Below are 17,701 nucleotides of genomic sequence, written 5' to 3'. Positions count from 1 at the left end.
GACTGTTTTCCAGTTATCCTCGCCGGAAAGGAAGATAGCGAGGTTCAGAAAAGCTTTCTCGCCCGTGACTGGTCCATCATGAGAAACTTCTTAATAAACAAACCCTACACACGCAAACTTGCTGATGTAACATTTGTATTTCCAGTTCTAGGAGGCCATCTTGGATTATGGTCTGATACAGCTTCCAATTTTTTTATTATATATTATATAATAATTTCTTCATCAGGTGGAGAACGGAGGCGGGAGTAACTTGGAACTTCCATGTACAACTGAAACGCACCGTTAAAGGGTTGTTTTAGCAAATTCGAGGAGCATACATACTTGTAAATACTTAAACTGCTCAGATGGCGCTACTGGCGAAATTGAACGATTGCATCATTGTCCAGCTGGTGAGATGGTGTGATCCTGTTGCCATTGGGGTCCACTGAACAAGAACACCCAACTAGAGCTCTGGTTTTGGAGGATAAAGAGATCAACGCTTCATCTTTAAAGTTTAAATGAAATGATTCCTTCAGCAAACATCAATCATCATCCAACACCGAAAGTAACAAAGTGATCTTTTTATTGAGATTCAACAGTGTTTTAGGTACATTGGAGCGACTGCACAGCCTGAGAACATCATAATAATTTAACACACAAAACAATAAAAACTCATGCTTCAGTGTCCCCTCCAAAACTTGACCTGACCACATCTTCTTAGTTTCACTTTTCCCCCTTAAAAATAGACATATATTTCACAATTGCAAATACCAACAACACCATCTTTACTTTCTCAACAAATTCAATGACCTTTTTTTAAAATCTTTCCAAGACAATTCTTAAATATATTTAAAACATAATACATATCTTTTTTGTGTATTAATGTCAGTGCAATGACCAAAACATGGAGGGTTGGCTGTCTTCATGCACCGACTGGTTATAAAATGTCCAAAAATGAAAACAGCATTGGTTGGATTTCTTGTGATAATGATACACACTCCCACTGAGCAACCATCAAGCAAAGTATGTATAATATAAAATGCATAAATATCAAAAGTGAAGGCAAAATATGACTCCTTTCATAGCATCAAACGAAGATTCCAGTAGTGCAATAAAGTATAAATAACAGTATAAAATATTTGTTTAAAAAAATGGGGCACAAATTCCGTACTTTACAGAATATAATAAAAGTTTTTTTTCTAATGGATGCGCCGCACGTTTTTATTCGGACGTGTTCAGAAATGCGATTGAAAGTTTGCTCTGAACCAAAAGTGTCTTTGGAGTCTGAATGGCAACAGATGCTTCCTGGAGGTGAAAATGTCTCATGAGTTTAAATATACAGATGTAGACCAGATGTGTTATTGCAACCGCGCTTCAGTCACTCTGCACAAAAAAAGGCATTAGTGAAATTAACTGAATTATCACAGAACTGATACAATACCGGAAATAGTTTGTCCCCACTGTGTTTAATTGAGAACCCGTTTCTGTATCGATGATGTATGTGGACAAATATTGACAATGATAATCAAACCTTTGTGTGTCACCAATATTAACATTCAAACACATCTAAAACAAGTTGCAACTCTTAACTGCACACACACTTATCCCAAACAAATGATCATCCTGGTCTCACTTTATATCATAAGATGTACATTTATAGTATCTTCAGCACGTTGGCATTTCCTACTGTTATTCTGGACTTTTCCAAATCTAACCCCGGCTGGTTTCCCCTCAGAGACAATATTAGATTCATTAAATTAAAATAATGTCATCAACTAATACATTGGCATTGTCTCTTCTCGTCTCTTGAGTATCTCCCCGCTCATGGCTTGTCGAGGCAAAACATAAAAATAGAATTCTACAATTGGCACCTTTTCCGGTGGTGCACATACATGGCGATGAAGTTGGCGTCGAAAGAGCCTAGCGTTTTAAAAAGTTGCCAGATTCAGGCAGCATGGATACTGTGTAAATGAACACTGCATCCAACACAAAACAGTGGTGGCTTCAATCGTAGTTAGTTTCTGACAGACAGCTGCACTTCACCAGTCTTAGAAACAACTTTTGGTTCTATTTTCGCTTTCATTCTCTGCGTGATGAGTGAGATTAGGAATGATTCTAACTCATGATCACACTTGTGTCACCTCTCTAGTGCCGTTGTCGAGACCACCTCACCCGAGACTGAGTCCAAAACCAAGACCAGTGACGGGGGTCAAGACCAAGACCAAACTAATAGTTAGTTCCAATAACAGCATTTCAGATCGTGATTTATTTTGTTTTGCAGTAAGAAATGAATTAGTGTGTCTACATGGCTAACAGACTTCAGTCTGGTCTTGGTCTTTCCTCCCTCATTGGTCTTGGACCTGACTCAGTCTTGGTCTTGGAAGTGATGGGTAGATGAAGTATCATGAAATATTATTGCAGGGTTGATGAAACAGTGCCCTAATTTCAGAGGCCACTAGATGGGGCTCTTGGTTAGTAAATGACATGATGTTTTTGAATTAGTTGGAACACTGCAGCAAGTCATGAAACCTCATCTACCCATCACTAGGTCTTGGGTGGTCGTGTAATACAACACCACCCCTCACCCCCCAAGATTTGGAGGTGCAGACCCTCAGTGCTAAAGCTTCACACACACAACTGTAGTTTTTGAGAGGAGAAGATGAAGCCAAAACAACTGCATCATCAACAAAACACAGTCCATCTTCATGACTTAGACAGTTGAAATTGGACAGTTGCAGATGTGTTTTTATAAGAATCATAAGGAGCAAACATAAATTCAGTTGTGTGATCAAGCAGAAGACAAAGAAATCAAAACTTACTGGAGGATTTGAAGAATCCACTTGAGAACAGAACTGGAGCGTAACATTTACACATTTTGTGGGATGATTTTTTTTAAACAAACACAGAGAACATAACTGAAATAACAGTGAGATGTTACACCACGTATCCACTACACTGATTGTCTGTGTCCTTTTTTTATACCACGATTCCGAACTATGGATCCAAAGACACCTCCATGAGATATGTGATATTTTTTGGCTTAAGTTTCCTTTGCAGGAGGATGTTGAGACAAGCTTTTAAGACTCAACACAACCGCAACTTTGACACCCAGAATGCTCCACTCGATGGAAGTCTAATACGTGATATGACAAGAACATGCTCAGAAAAGAACCAAGGCGTATGTGTAATAACATAACCACAACACCACAGGCCACAAACAGTATGAGGCGTTGATCAACTGAGGCACGGCTTCATTCCCAGTGAAGAGACATCGAAGGGGGGGTCGCTGCAGTCCGTGGAAAAAGCACGAATGGGTCGGGCTCTTGAACAATTGCATACATTACACTGATTAGCCCAAGGCGACCCCGAAAAAGTTGATAACAAAGCGGTCAGTTCTGCAGTGACCCGCATGCGGCTTTTGTCTGGGAGACACAGTAAAGGTTTGGTGGTTGGAGAACCTGCTCCATGCAAAGACCAACACCAACGGCGGTAGCTGACATTCAGTTTCTTTAGAAGGATCAGTGGAAGACTTGAATGTGAGCACATGCCACTCCCATTCAGACCAAAGATGCTGAAGGTTTTGTCCTTGGTAAGTTCCCGTTTTCAAGGATTCAAGTTCACAGCAGGAGCCCTTGGGTGGAGTTTATGGCTACTTATGTGAGCTGTGACTTCACTGTCACAACTGAACAGAGAAAGGTCTGGTCCAGCTGCTCCGCAGGCCCAAGTCCTTCCTGGATTGCAGCCACACTTGGAGATCAAAACCTCCTGCTGAGTCACTTGTATCATTTGTTACACCTTGTAGATTGTGATTATTGAACAGACATTTGGGAATAGGAGGAAAATAAGTGGAAATAAGTGACTCAAATGTATGAAGGTTGGAGGAACCTGAACGTATTCGAGAATTCTTCATCTCGTCCCTCAAACATTTATGTTCCTCACGGACATAATTTCAACTTTCGATAAATCCCAGGCCAGGTTTAAATTCATTTTACATCACAATGGTTCAGGGTCCCTCTTGTGAGCTACTGCTGTGTCTTCACGTCACTCGCCAACCACACACCTATATACATTCTCACCGACATCTACTGTGATGTATTCACATGGAACCAAAGTTTTAAAAGCCTGATCTCAGGGCAATAAATGAATCTTATTTTTACAAATCATATGAAAACAGTCAGTGGATTTATGTTCTATCTTCTTCAGTTGATTCCTTCTTGTGTTCTATGTGTGAATATTCTCCACATGAAGAGCATTGCATTCGCTTCCATATCGAGACATCAGATTAAATCCAATGAGTCGCCTCAGCCTCGTCTTTATCATCCCTCCTGATTGTTCTTTGGCATTATTGTGAATCAACACAGTCAGATGTGTATTTAGAAACAATACATCCTGCCAGAGAATTCTATATTCTATACACGCTGCATCATTAGTGATTGATAGACTTCAACCAGCATATCGTTTGAACTCTTTGATGCTACCCAAGTGAGTTACATTTTAAATAGAGTTTGTCATCTGGATTAAGAATACTATTAGAAAGCCATAATAAATTATAGATACAGTATATTTTATATTCTTGGAAATTGCATTCCAATCCATCACTGCACCAATATTAGACTGCTATATGCATAGGTTACTTTATATGACCCTTTGAACTCTCCACCTGACACCTTAAAATATGAATTACTCTTGGATCCAGTGAACCAATTAATACTTCAATAGTGACAAAGACTTACTTTGCAAACTAAAAGTGCTCTTTCGTGCCATAGAATAGTGTTTTTGTTGCTTGGATGTCCCACTGATTTCTTAGGCAACCTATTTAAAAGTTACATGGCTACATTTCCTTTTACTTCCCATGATTTTTTTACACTCCTATCCTTGAACATCTGGTTTGGAAAGTTTTGAATTTGACCACTTCCTCTGGTATTAATGCCGGTCCATCCCAAACCATCAGATTTTCAGTACCCGCTTAAAGACACAGCCCGATCTTTGAACTTGTTTACTGCAGACACTGACGCTTGTCTGCTCACAATGCTGTTAGTGTCACTTCAGTTTTTTCAACTCTGTTTGAAATGTGAATCATAGAAGCACCCCGCTGTAGCAACCCTCTGGTTCCAGTCATATAAATCAACAGTGACACTGTCTCAACATCAGATCTAGGTCCCCTCTATTGGCCCCTGGAGCGAGTCACTACAACAGGACCAGCAGCGATGAATTAACCAAGAGTCTCTGACAAATGTTGCCATTATCAGACCTTTTCTCTCTCACTGTAGAACATGACTACTCCAGGCCAAAGGTGCTGGTTTCCTCCACAGCAGTCAGAAGTTTATCATACAGCATGGTGTATGAAGGGTAGGGAGGCAGATCCAGACGATTGAAGCACGTATGAGCCCTGAAAGAGGGTGAAAGACTTTTAGCAAGCAACGTTTCACACGTTGCAAGAGTCAGTGTCGGTCACCTGGGGAGCGACGTCACTTTCCCCCATTTCTCAATACAGAAACGCCGGAGTCCATTGGATCCCCGCAGGGCAGCGAAGCCTTCGTACGGCACGCTGGATGTCCCGGTCACAAACTGCAGCAGCCGAAGGCGCTGTTCGTTGTTGAATCGCTCGACAGCAGCCCAGAACCAACGCATGACAATGTGTCCGTCGTGATAACCTGATGGAGAGAGCAACAGAAACCAGACTCATGATTTTAACATATATTTTTCAAAGCTTAGTCACGAGATGTGAAAGGTTTCTTTAATACAGTGAATACACACCTCCTCTGTACTCAGTGTTAGTCCTCCAGTCACTCAGGTCGATCTCTACTGTGCCAGCAATGACCAGCTCCAGTTCCCGGGCGTCAAACACGGACACCAGCCGGGAGTCCACAACCTGGTATGAAAAGAAAACTTTAATTAAAGAACGGTGGAGGTGTGTTTGTGGGATTAGCTTCTTAATATTCACCTCGTAGAAACCTCTGACCAGCGCCTCTGTCTGCTGGACCACTCCCCTCTCCACCCTCCACTTGGCCATTCGCTCAATATAATCCTTCTTGTTCTTCTCGGTTACTTGAAGGTTGGAGCCGCCAGATTTAAGCTCCCGCTCTGTTACCTGGCAGTGTGACGGGAAATGTGATTCAAGAGTGAAAACAGACAAATGTATGAGTGTTGTCCAACCTGGCCGAAGACCTCCTCGTTGACAGTAAATGTGAGGTCTAGGATGTCGGTGATGTCGTTGTCCTTCATCCACTGCAGGGATTGATGGAACTCCTCGTCTAGGTACTCCAGATCAGAGAGGTCGGTCGGCCTGTCGGAGACAAACGTCAGTGAAGTAGGCAGCAGAGAGAGCAGGAAGATAGACCTCCCTGAAGATATAAAGCAACAGATGAGGGCTGTAACAAACAGGTAATGCTGAGCTAGGAGATTATAATGGCTTTTATCATGAGATGAACAAGGATTTTGCTTCTGTTCTTCATGATGTTTTATCACCATAGCAAAATGGTGCAGGGGAGTGATGGATAGATGCAGTATGAAACAGTGAAACTTGTCACGGGGTAGACAAAACAGTGTCCGAATTTTCAGAGGCCACTAAATGGCGCTCCTGGCTCAGAAATGATGAGGGAATTCATTGAATAAGTTGTTCACGTCTAAACATTTTACAGCAGAAAATCAGCCACTGAAAATTAGGACACTGTTTCATGAAACCTCATCAACCCATAACTAGTGTAGGGGGTCACTTCAGCTTCCAGGAGGAACCTGAATCCATCATGTGAAACAGCTTCTGATCTACAGACATTTCTGTTGGAGCATAGTAGTCTTTTACATCACATCATGGAGGATGATGCTTTTAATTGTTTCCGGAAGTGCAACTTTTCATCCAGCATTTTATGATAGTCAGTATCTACAGTTGAAAGAGTTCTCTTATTGCCCCATGAATGAAGACTACAATAAGCTCCTAGAACCTAAAGACATCATGCAAGGTCAGAACTGATAACCCTGTAATATGCTGCCCCCTCATGGACTAAAAGGTGACTGCATTAACAGAAGTTATGTGGGTGAGGAATGTGTGTCTACTCACAGTCGAAGCAGAGCTTTGTAGAACGGCCGGGTGAAGAATGCATCGAGCAGGTATTGATGAATCAGAGCCAGTCCCAGAATACGACCGCTGAACCGGAACCTGAGCACATGGAAACCCTCATGAACATCAAGATCCGAATTAAGTGGGTACAGTTGGCTCTCGTGGATACACAGACCATTCCAGATGATTCTCCACGAAGGCTGACATCGGGCTTATTTGGACCGTGTAGGTGTCGTTGGCGGAGTACTCAAAGAGGCCGTAGTAAGGATTGAAAAGTTCCTGAGACAGAAGGAAGAAGAACTCTCTGGATGGACCACTGTAGTCTAACCTGAAAGACAGTCAGCATTTTAACTGTTAAATAATGAAAGATTAGAAGGAGATGGATTTAACCTGAGTAAAAATCTGAGGAGGTGTTTCAGAGGCCATGGAACATAACGTACAAATTAGACATCAGCAGCTCAGACTGTTAGTGTTACGTGCTTATAGGAGCATGTCTCACCCTTCCTCTCCCAGAAAAGTGACGTAGAGTTTGTTCCGCTGCAGCTCTTTGCGGGAATAAGCCATCACCTGGTTAAAGGTTCCTTCGAGCAGATGTTCTCTTCGTATCAACAGCCTGTGAGGAACCATGAACACATGAAACGAGTCACACATTTGTTTGTCAATGTCATCATTTTGTTCTGCATTTCAAATACTGCAGGTATGAGGCAAACAATTAAGTCCTAACAGTAGTGTCTCATCTACTGTCTCAGAGAAGCTGCCTCTTTATGAAGCAGAAACCTTGAGAAGTCCAGGGGCTGGTGATGGGTAGATGAGGTTTCACGCAGCAGTGTCCCGATTTTCAGAGGCCACCAGATGGCGCTGTCTGCTGCAAAATGTTTGGACTTGTACAACTATTTCAATGGAACCTCACATTGTTTGTAAACCAAGAGTGCCCTCTGGTAGTCCTCTGTAAATGAGGACACTGTTTCATCAACCCAGCAATACTGTTTCATGATGCCTCATCTACCCATCACCACCATGCGGACTGCAAGCAATTGCACAGCTTCACCAGCAACAGCTCACTATTTAGCTAACTGATGTATTATAGCTGTGATGCCGCAGCGTTTGTCTGTCTTACTTGATTTTGCCGGGTCCCTGGCCGTAGCCCTTCGCCTCCAGTTTCCTGTAGAAGTTTCTGAGTTTGGCCTCGAAGTCTCTACGATACGGAGCAGGAGCTCTGGCTCTCTGGAGGCCTGGATGACATACAGACAATGGACAATGATTATAAAGAGAGAAACATTGTCAAGTTCAGACGTGCATCGATCGACATTTACTGATTGGAATAAACATAATCTTTGCCACTGCTGGACGGGTGTGAAATGAAGATTACAAACCTGTTTTGGCACTGACTGTGGTTTGGACTTAAGAGGCTCCATGGTTTAGACAGAACAGCCTTGTACTGAATGCGTAGTAATAATTTCAAAATGGGATAAAAACACCAATGGGGCGCCCCAAAAACAAATCGGAGCCAATAGATGGAGCCGACTCGTTGGCCAGAGATCCAGCTGTGACCCATTTTCCACTGATGGGAAGAAGGTTCTCTCAATAATGATGATGCACATGAGCGCTTGTATCCTGCTGGAGGTGGACTGTGTTTCAGTGCCGCCACTGAGCTGGGCTCTAAACTGGCACAGCAGGCGCAGCTAAAACAAAGCCATTGCTGTCAGGTGTGCCAAAATATTGACTGCAGAGGACTTGGACATGCTGACTGTGACCTGGACCCATTGAAAAGGCAGTGCAGCGAATTTTCATCATGTGGAGAATGGATCTGTTGTTTAAGACAGAGGCTTGTTTCTGTGGAACTATTGGAATTATTCCCAACATTACTGTCACAATATTTTATCTTTGACTGTTCCACTGAGCCAAACATATATTATCAACAGTACAATTAAGGAAATCGACCTACCGGGTGAGTTCTGAGGCGATGAGGCTGGTGAGCAGCGAGGCGAGAAACTGAAGCCATGGTGAATGGGGTGAGGAGGAATATAAGACATGATCTCCTCTTCGAATAAACTGTGAAGCCAAAAGAAGAAGAAAGGCCAGGAGTCAGAAAATTTTAATTTCTGAGGGGAATGAGTGGAACAAGGTATAAGAAAAAATAATCATACAAAAAGTTAGTCTAGGGTTAGTCTAGGGTTAGGGTAGGGTTAGGGTTAGGGTTAGGTTAGGGTTAGGTTTAGGTTTAGGGTTAGGGTTAGGTTAGGGTTAGGGTTAGAGTAGGGTTAGGATTAGAGGGTTAGGGTTAGGTAAGGGTTAGGGATGAGGGTTAGGGTTAGGTTTAGGTTTAGGGCTAGGGTTAGATGAATCAAAATTATCTCTGGGGAAAGAAGTGTAAAAAGACAAGACAAAAAGTAATGAAGGAGACATAAACCGTGATGAAATAGTTTTTAATTAAGAAACTAACAAAAAAAGAACAGAAGATAATGAAAATGACTTACAGATAAGGATACATAATAACTGCTTTTGATTGTTCTTATTATTCATAATTATTCATTCATAACCCTAACCCTAACCTAACCCTAACCTAACCCTAACCTAACCCTAACCTAACCCTAACCCTCTAACCCTAACCAACCGTATCCCTAACTAACCCTAACCCTAACCTAACCCTCACTCAAACACTAACCTTAACCCCTAACCCTAACCCTAAGTAACCCTAACCCAAACCTAACCCTAACCTAACCCTAACTAACCCTAACCTAACCCTCACTCAAACACTAACCTTAACCCCTAACCCTAACCCTAAGTAACCCTAACCCAAACCTAACCCTAACTAACCCTAACCCTAACCTAACCCTCACACAGACACTAACCTTAACCCCTAACCCTAACCCTAAGTAACCCTAACCCAAACCTAACCCTAACTAACCCTAACCCTAACCTAACCCTCACACAAACACTAACCTTAACCCTCTAACCCTAACCCTAAACTAACCCTAACCCTACCTAACCCTCTAACCCTAACCCTAACTAAACCTAACCCTAACCTAACCCTAACCCACACAAACACTAACCCTAACCCTCTAACCCTAACTAACCCTAACCCTAACCTAACCTTAACACTAACCCTAAACCTAAGCCTAACCCTAAGATAAGGATACATAATAACTGCTTTTGATTGTTCTTATTAACTGCAGTAACTGCATTTCATGTTGTTCAAGCGCAAAGTGCCACTGGGTGGCAGCCTACCTCTGATATATGAAACTACCTGCCAACCATCAGCTTAAGATTTTTAGGCCACCCATGTTGTGCCTGTCATCGATGATATTAAATGCAATAACATGCTCATGAGTGAGGGAAGGAGTGAAACATTACTTACCCTCTGTTCTTGTGAACATAAACCCATTAAGTTGTGCATCTATGTGTGTCTCCACTATTCTATTTTAAAAATGACAGTTTTATAGTTTACCTCAACAAGATGACCAGATCTGCATCACACGATAACTTCTCCACCCCCTGCGTTCCTTCCGTCCTGATGTAGTGGATTTTCTCCCTGAAGAAACAACAACATGAAAACACTGCTTCTAGTTCGACTCCTCAGACATCATACCTGAGTGCGTGGTTCCTACTCAGACTGGGCTGCCTCTCCTGCAGCATGTCGAAAATGTTGGGCTGCCGAAGGAACGCCACTATTTTGTCATTGTAAGCTGCAAGTGGAGAAAGAGAAAAGGTAACTATCCCTTTGTATTCATATACACAGCTGCTGTGGTGATGAGGACACTTACTCGGCGCTGACAGCTGCTGCACGTCCGCTTGATGCTGACTCCGAATAGAAGCAACCAGGCTGTTGCCAGGTCTGGCCATGAGAGAGGCACCACGAGTCCGGGACACGTCAGAGGCCTGCACACAGGTAATACAAGTCATGCGCTGTACTTCTGTCGTGCGTGTTGTGTCACTAGTTCTGGTATTATCCATCAAATGTATATCTATCTATATCTATCTATATCTATATATATATATTGAAGTGAATTTATGTGCATTTATTTATTTTTTTTACATGTAATGAAATTAAATGAAAAAATATACTTTAATTCTTTATTTTCATTTTTCACTCTTAAAATGTTATTTTTTTGTTTGCACAATTCTTTTTTAATGAAAAACTCTTTGAGGTCTAACACAGTCCCAAAGAAAAAATAAATAGAAATATGGGTCACAAGTTAAAGTGCTGTTTTGGTGCAAAAGGAAGCAAAACTAAAAACAGATAAATAAAGCCAAGAGCCCAGTTTACTCATGTACCTCTCCAGCACTGTAGCTGCGCAGTCTTTGTAGGTGCTGCCTATGAGCGAGGTGTCCTGGCAGGCGGCCATTCTGAAGCGGGATTCGAGGATCGATAAAGGTTGTGGCTCGACTGTTGTGGTCCACGAAGAAAGACTGGCAGGCGCAGGAAGAAAGAACAGGTACTGCTCTCACATGAACTGTTTTCATTGCATTCAAATATGAGTCACATAATGTTGCCAGCGTTTCCTTTTTGGGTTGTAGGTATGCACACGAACCTCACAGCTAACACAGATACACATCACCATGTAGAGGACTCTACCTTCCCCTGCAGGTCAGTCTTGATCTCCCACCCTCTCGGCAGCTCCAGTTGTGTGTCAGCGAATTTGTTGAGGAAGACCACCAGGTCTCGGTTGTGTTGATAGCGCTCGAAGTTCTTCGCATCTCTGCGCACTTTCAGGATCATGTGCTTCACACAACTGCTGGTGGTGAACATCCGATAAGCCGACTAAAAGAAGGAAAAAAATTGGGAATGAAACAGGAATAAAATCGTATGTGAAAGTACAACACTAAATCAATGAATGCATCTTGCTGCCTGTCAGGTCTGAGAGTTCCCAGTAACCTTTTACATCCTCTGAGTAAACCAAAAGGCTGCACTTCAATCCTGATTTTGATTTGAGGCCCACTCATTATTAGAAAGCGTTTGCCTTTAAACTGAGTGGAAAACCAGTGCACCCAGGGGAAATCACTTTGTAAAACTGAACCTTTAAAAGACAGATTAGATTCCCTCACTTTGGCATCGGTGTTAGAACAGGAAGAAGAGGTCTCAGAATCCAGACAAGAGCTAGGCCTTAACCTAGTCTTTGGATCAAAGCCTAAAATATTTCCTAATGTTAACTGACTGCTTAAATTGTCCCAAATGTGATCCGATTTTGTCACACAACAGGCTGCTGTTTTCATTCCATTTAAACATTTGTTTATGTCTTGCATTAGATATAGTGATTATCTCTCCAGAATAACCACGCATTTGATTTATCAGCCCAACATTTAGACGTATATACAGGAAAAATACAGAAGCGAATCTGTCTCACCAGAAATTGATATGATACATTTCGGTCATTGAATATTTTTGCACAAAATTGCAATTTTCCATTGATTTTGTGTTCATTAAACAGTGAGCATATAATTAAATATATTGTTAAAACTTTATATATTGCTCGTGTAATAAAATGAAGCACTTGAAATTTGATCCATCACACTGGGATTAAAAAAAACAGCTTTCTCCGCCCAAAAATAATATTATCAGGCACATTCCACTCCATAAAATGCCAAATTAAAGGTTCTGTGACTTTCATTTGAGGGTGGTGAATAAAGTGATTTTGTTCTTTTGTCCCCACAAAATTAAAAAGTCAATAAGTAGAAAAAGTAAAACTTTTTAATGAGAAAAAAGAGACATTAAGTGGACATAATACCAACCTCATTGTTTTCAATTTCATATAAAAATGAAGCGTATTCTGGACTCACATAGTTATTGTGTAACAACGTGAAGAACTCTGGGTGAGTGATGAACTTGACTGCAGGTGACTGGAGGAGATGGCTGATCTTTTGGTGATTGACAGGAGAGGCGGGACCTACAATGAAATATAGAACACACATGAGTAAAACAACTGAGAAACATACCATCAACTTTAAAACGTCGAAAAAAAGAAGAAAGCACCAGGAGGTGGAGAATCCGATTCATTTTCTGTGCTGCAACTCCGCTCCAACCTCTGATTGCCTCCCTCCTCCTCGGTGGCCATGGTTCTCTGAATACTCTGGTACCTGTAGAAATATTGATTTACACTTTTAAACTTACAGTAAATACTGCTCCTGGATTCATGGTGTACTTCACATGAAACATGTCAATAATATGGATTTTAAAAAATCTTCCTGTGGAAAAATGAAGCGACTGTAGAGGAGCTTATGATATTCAGTGCAGTGAAATAAAACGACTATGTTCATGATTTTTTTTTTCTTAACCCAACAATGAATTGCTATATCTTAAACGGCAGCATCTTCAAAAGCAACATCATGTTTGGTCAAACGTCTTCGCATTAAAGTGTCTCCCCTCCAGCTGACAGCAGGTGTCAGTGTTTCTCCATCAAAAAAAACAAAAAAAAACAAAAAAAAAACGGTTCGCTTCATCATCTTTTCAAGTGAAAACCTCACCAAGGACTCTTGTCCTCCACTGACATCCAGCCTCACCGTGCTCTTTGACAGATGATCCTGGCTTCTCATCCTTACCTCCTGTTGAGCTGCTCCATCTGCTGGGTGGATCCGGATCGAGGGATTCCGTGACTGCACTTGCCAGTGTGACTGGGTCTCTGCCAGGTGGTGGTCCTGTTGACATGGTCTACGTAGAAAACCCTGCCGTGACTGTCCACGCGAGCTTCCCAGTCTGTGGAGGTCAGGAGAATTTGCTCACACAGTTAGAGAACCATTCTGTGAACACTTCAGTTTGAAGAACTCGAGGCACTGCATGAATATATTTTTTTATCCTCAGAGGAGCATTTTACAAAAAAATAATCAGGAATGGAACAGAAGAGCAAAAAGGTCTGTCCATATAATTCTTAAAAATCAACACCAGAGCAGACGATTACATCAAATGACGATCAATAAAGCAAATGTTTATCTACTGTATAGGAGCACATGAGGATGGGCTGATGGCATGTTTGAAGGGTGCAGTGAAACATGAGGATATGTCAAACCAAGTTGTCCACATGCCACTCCACAGTAAGATTGGGGTTTGCTGCTTCTTACTTGGAGGTAAGACTTGGTCAGTGGCAGCAGGGAAATGGTTAAGGTCAAGGCTTGGTCGAAGGACTGGAGGATGACCGACGGGAGGTGACAGGCCTACAGGGGGACATCAGAAAGACAGTGTGGGAGAAGTTTCCACAAGGGAGTGACCATATTACTGGAAAGGCCTTGAGGGTCTCAAATGACAAGGTGCAGAAGGGAGCGTTGTGGGGAGGAAAAACTGCCGTTGTTTATCCCCACAGATTCTGCATGCAAAAACACTGTAGAGCTGAGTTGAAATGAGTGAGGATGAATGCTGGGAAAACCAAACTAATGTCATTTTCTGGCTGAGTTCATTAAATCAGACACGTAAATCACATTAATGTTCTCATTTAAATGCTAATTTGAAGCAGAATGCTAAGCGCTTCATAAACCACATTTCGCCCACTTTGTATTTGTGAGGAAATTATTTTATATCTGATTAGGACTCAATCCAAATCTTGTATTTGACGCAAGCCGTCGAAGTAGAATAATTTTCTTGTCTATCAATCACCGGCAAAGTTTTGTTCTCCTATTAAGAAGGTCATAATCAGCCGAGGGCCACTTTTAGCTGCTCAACAGCTCGATAAACATTAGGTTTTAGAGCAGTGGCATTCGTCTGTGAACGAATGGAAAAGGTTTTGATGATGCAACTTAACTAAGCTTGGACTTTTTGGTTAAAATAAAACAAAAACAACACAACAAAATTGTAAATAAAGGCAGCTAAAAAAGCCCTATCAAGTAGCAAGTAGCTCACCAGGTAAAAAACTCCCATTTAACTTTGGGGAAAACATGATCACTAAAAAGCACAAGACTTTCAACATATAAAGGCAGAAAACACAAAATGAATTGCTAAAACAACTCAAACATTATACTGAAGATGAGAGGTGAAAAAAATGGCTCTCACCTATGTTGTCTCCAGAGCTCGACCCTGCTGCTTCAGGCTCCACTGGCTCTCCTCTCCTGACCTCCTTCCATCTCCCCGCCCTCCTCTCCCCTCCTGCCCTGCCAGCCTCCTGGCTCTGGCCGGCATCTGGAGTCGACTCGAAGGCGCTCTCCTCATCCTCCTCCTCATCCTGAGAGGAGAACACTGTGCTGCCAGACAGCCGGTTGCTGTCCACCGAGGAGAGTCTGGTGTGGCTGCAGACGCGCCCCCTTCCGTCGTACCCCGAGTTGCTGTAACAGGAGGTGCTGTAACAGGAGGTGCTGTAGCAGGAAGTGCTGTAGCAAGAGGTGTCGCAGAACTCGCATTCCGGTTCACCAGCGGGCCTGTGGCTGCTTCCTCCGGTTCGTCTTCCGACTGCGTTGCTGGAGTCGCCCTCTTCGCTCTCAATGCAGGAAAGGGATGTCCTCCTCACTGCTGTAGGTCCTCCTCCTCCTCCGCTACCTTCCAAGAGCTGGTTTAACTCTGAGAGGCGCTCAATGGAGAGACTTCGTGGAAGAGAGCGACAGCAGCAGGGGCCTGGACACTCTGGGACCTGCAATACATAACAAAGAGACTGAGTGACGGAAGACACTAAACATTGTTTGGAGACACATATAGCTGTCAGTCGTGTTCTATTAACGCCAGGTGCAGAAGAAACACAATTAACTAAAATTTAAAAACACAGAATGTTACAGACCTGTAAGAAAAAGACAAATGAACTTCAAATGTGGTAGTTTTCTTGAAATAGAATTGACTATAATTACTCATCAGAATCTAATGAGGCCGGGACAGAAATAGCTATAGGAGGTGCACTGACATTTGAAGGTCTGATTGATAACAAGTGAGACAAAATATAATAAGATAAATACAATAGATGTCATTTGCGTCCTAAAAGACAATACTGCTCAAGTATTCTGTCAGGGATTAATAATTTCTCATCATTATGTCACACATATTCCACAAAAATGCAAACATGATCTTCAATGTGTGTCCTGCACTCTTCATTCCAAGAAAACATTCAGACATCTACACTATTGCTGCAGAGGCATCACGTAAACCCTACTTCACTGTACTGCACTCAAGACTACGAAACATTCAATGAGACCATCAACAAGCGACATATTTTCCAGGTTAGATTAATCAACAACTTATTGTGGATATAAATGTTTCTTGTGGAGTAAAACTAATAATACATATAATAAATAATAGAGATATTTAGACCAGTTATCCTCCTCTGGCGGGCTGGGAGGCAAAAGTGACTCTCAAAGTCTCTTTTCTTCCTTTCCTGGCCAAAAAATTATATTGTCAAACTATCAATTGTGTTATATGTGAGGCTCAAACTGCATTTTTTGTTTATTCTGTATTTATATTTAATCAACATAATTTCATTTAAATTTTGACTGATTCATATTTGTTACGTGGGAAACATTTCAGTCATGAAAAAGAACTTCCATCTATTCCTACCTGAGTTGGTGACTGGGTTGTATCTTCCTCGTCCTCCTCCTCAGGCCCCACTTCGATGTCTTTAGAGTTCTTAACAGTTGGGGAAATGGAGGAGTGGTCCAGAGAAGTGCTGGAGTTTTCTCCGCCCTCCTCTTCCTCCTGGCTGGGGGGTCTCTGTTGTGCAGATGGAAGGCTGTGGAGCAGATGGTGGATGCGGATGTAATGCGATCGCGGAGTCTCTGGCTCGCCGCAAGCAGATGCAATCACTGTTTCCAGCTCTGACACCGGCAGAGAGCACGGCCTGTTTTTACGCCGCGAAGAGCCTTGAGATTTGTAATGTGTGAAGAGGGATTGACAGGCACAGGGGGAGCTGCTCGGTTCACCTTCTGTGAATTCCTTTGGAGCTTCCTCTCCGGTTTGAACAGTGGAATCCTGATCCTGACTCTCCCCGTCTGTTGTTGGAGCCTCAGTGTTACTACTCCCGGCCACATGCGTGCTGCTCTCAGGCACCGGCTGTGCTTCCTGTCCCTCATCTTTCGCTTCTCCCGGCTCTTGTGTTTGAGGAACACATTCATTCTCCACCTGTGCTGCCTCATCCTGCTCCTCTTCCTTGCTCCCTTCCTCATCAACCAGCCATCCATTCTCTCCTTCCACTTCCACCTGCGGACTTGCAGGCTCCTCCCTCACTGTGTTCTCCTCCTCTTGCTCCCCTGTTTCCTCCAGTTCAGGCGGTTGGAGGACACCAGGTGTGGAAGCTAATGGGGTAGAACAGTCAGGGTCAGGAGGCGCATCCAGAGGGAGGTCTGGCATTTCCGGCCCAACGCTGAGTGTGTCATCCTCTGGAGCGTGAGCAGCTGGGCTGTCATCTGTCGCGTTTCGTTCAGCTGGCGCCGCTTGTTCGATGACCAGGGAGATCTCTTCATCATCTATGAGAGGACAAGATGGAGCGTCACATGTGGGCCACCCTGTGACCAGCAAGCCCACAGTCCTTTGAACTGAAACCACTATAAGTCTCGAGAGAAACACTAGAAATGTAACGCTATAGCAATGCTGGTTTATGGATTTTACTGAATATAAAAACCTCACAATATTTTTTTTAATTAAATTAAAAAAACAAGTCTGGAAACAAGTCGCCAAATATTGAGATTGCACAATGAGAGTATGAGATAAATTTCATACAATTTGGTAACGCCTGTGTGAAGTCAGTGCAACGTCACTGAGCGACAGTG

General features: G+C 42.6%; 1 protein-coding gene across 3 annotated transcripts in view; it reads right to left on the bottom strand.

The window, feature by feature from the left end:
- Positions 1-585: 585 nt before the first annotated feature.
- LOC128755608 (E3 ubiquitin-protein ligase HECW1) overlaps positions 586-17,701 on the bottom strand; it is a 38,477-nt gene continuing 21,361 nt past the window's right edge. For 2 of the 3 annotated variants that reach the window (XM_053859367.1, XM_053859368.1), the window contains 21 exons: positions 16,494-17,398; positions 15,012-15,582; positions 14,090-14,182; positions 13,574-13,727; positions 13,008-13,111; positions 12,815-12,921; positions 11,613-11,798; positions 11,312-11,446; positions 10,801-10,915; positions 10,626-10,722; positions 10,485-10,568; positions 8,982-9,088; positions 8,154-8,268; positions 7,536-7,649; positions 7,212-7,364; positions 7,037-7,135; positions 6,136-6,265; positions 5,924-6,070; positions 5,737-5,851; positions 5,435-5,633; positions 586-5,368 (listed from right to left, as the gene is read on the bottom strand). In XM_053859367.1, the coding sequence (XP_053715342.1) occupies positions 5,257-5,368; positions 5,435-5,633; positions 5,737-5,851; positions 5,924-6,070; positions 6,136-6,265; positions 7,037-7,135; positions 7,212-7,364; positions 7,536-7,649; positions 8,154-8,268; positions 8,982-9,088; positions 10,485-10,568; positions 10,626-10,722; positions 10,801-10,915; positions 11,312-11,446; positions 11,613-11,798; positions 12,815-12,921; positions 13,008-13,111; positions 13,574-13,727; positions 14,090-14,182; positions 15,012-15,582; positions 16,494-17,398 (3,842 nt within the window). In that variant the 3' untranslated portion in view covers positions 586-5,256. The remainder of the gene's footprint in view (positions 5,369-5,434; positions 5,634-5,736; positions 5,852-5,923; positions 6,071-6,135; positions 6,266-7,036; positions 7,136-7,211; positions 7,365-7,535; positions 7,650-8,153; positions 8,269-8,981; positions 9,089-10,484; positions 10,569-10,625; positions 10,723-10,800; positions 10,916-11,311; positions 11,447-11,612; positions 11,799-12,814; positions 12,922-13,007; positions 13,112-13,573; positions 13,728-14,089; positions 14,183-15,011; positions 15,583-16,493; positions 17,399-17,701) is intronic. The other variant, XM_053859369.1, reaches the window with a different exon arrangement.

Source organism: Synchiropus splendidus, chromosome 3 (genome assembly GCF_027744825.2).
Source record: "Synchiropus splendidus isolate RoL2022-P1 chromosome 3, RoL_Sspl_1.0, whole genome shotgun sequence".
NCBI classification, from domain to species: Eukaryota; Metazoa; Chordata; class Actinopteri; order Syngnathiformes; family Callionymidae; genus Synchiropus; species Synchiropus splendidus.
The sequence above is the reverse complement of the archived record's forward strand: the minus strand, read 5'-3'. Positions and strand labels throughout refer to the sequence as shown.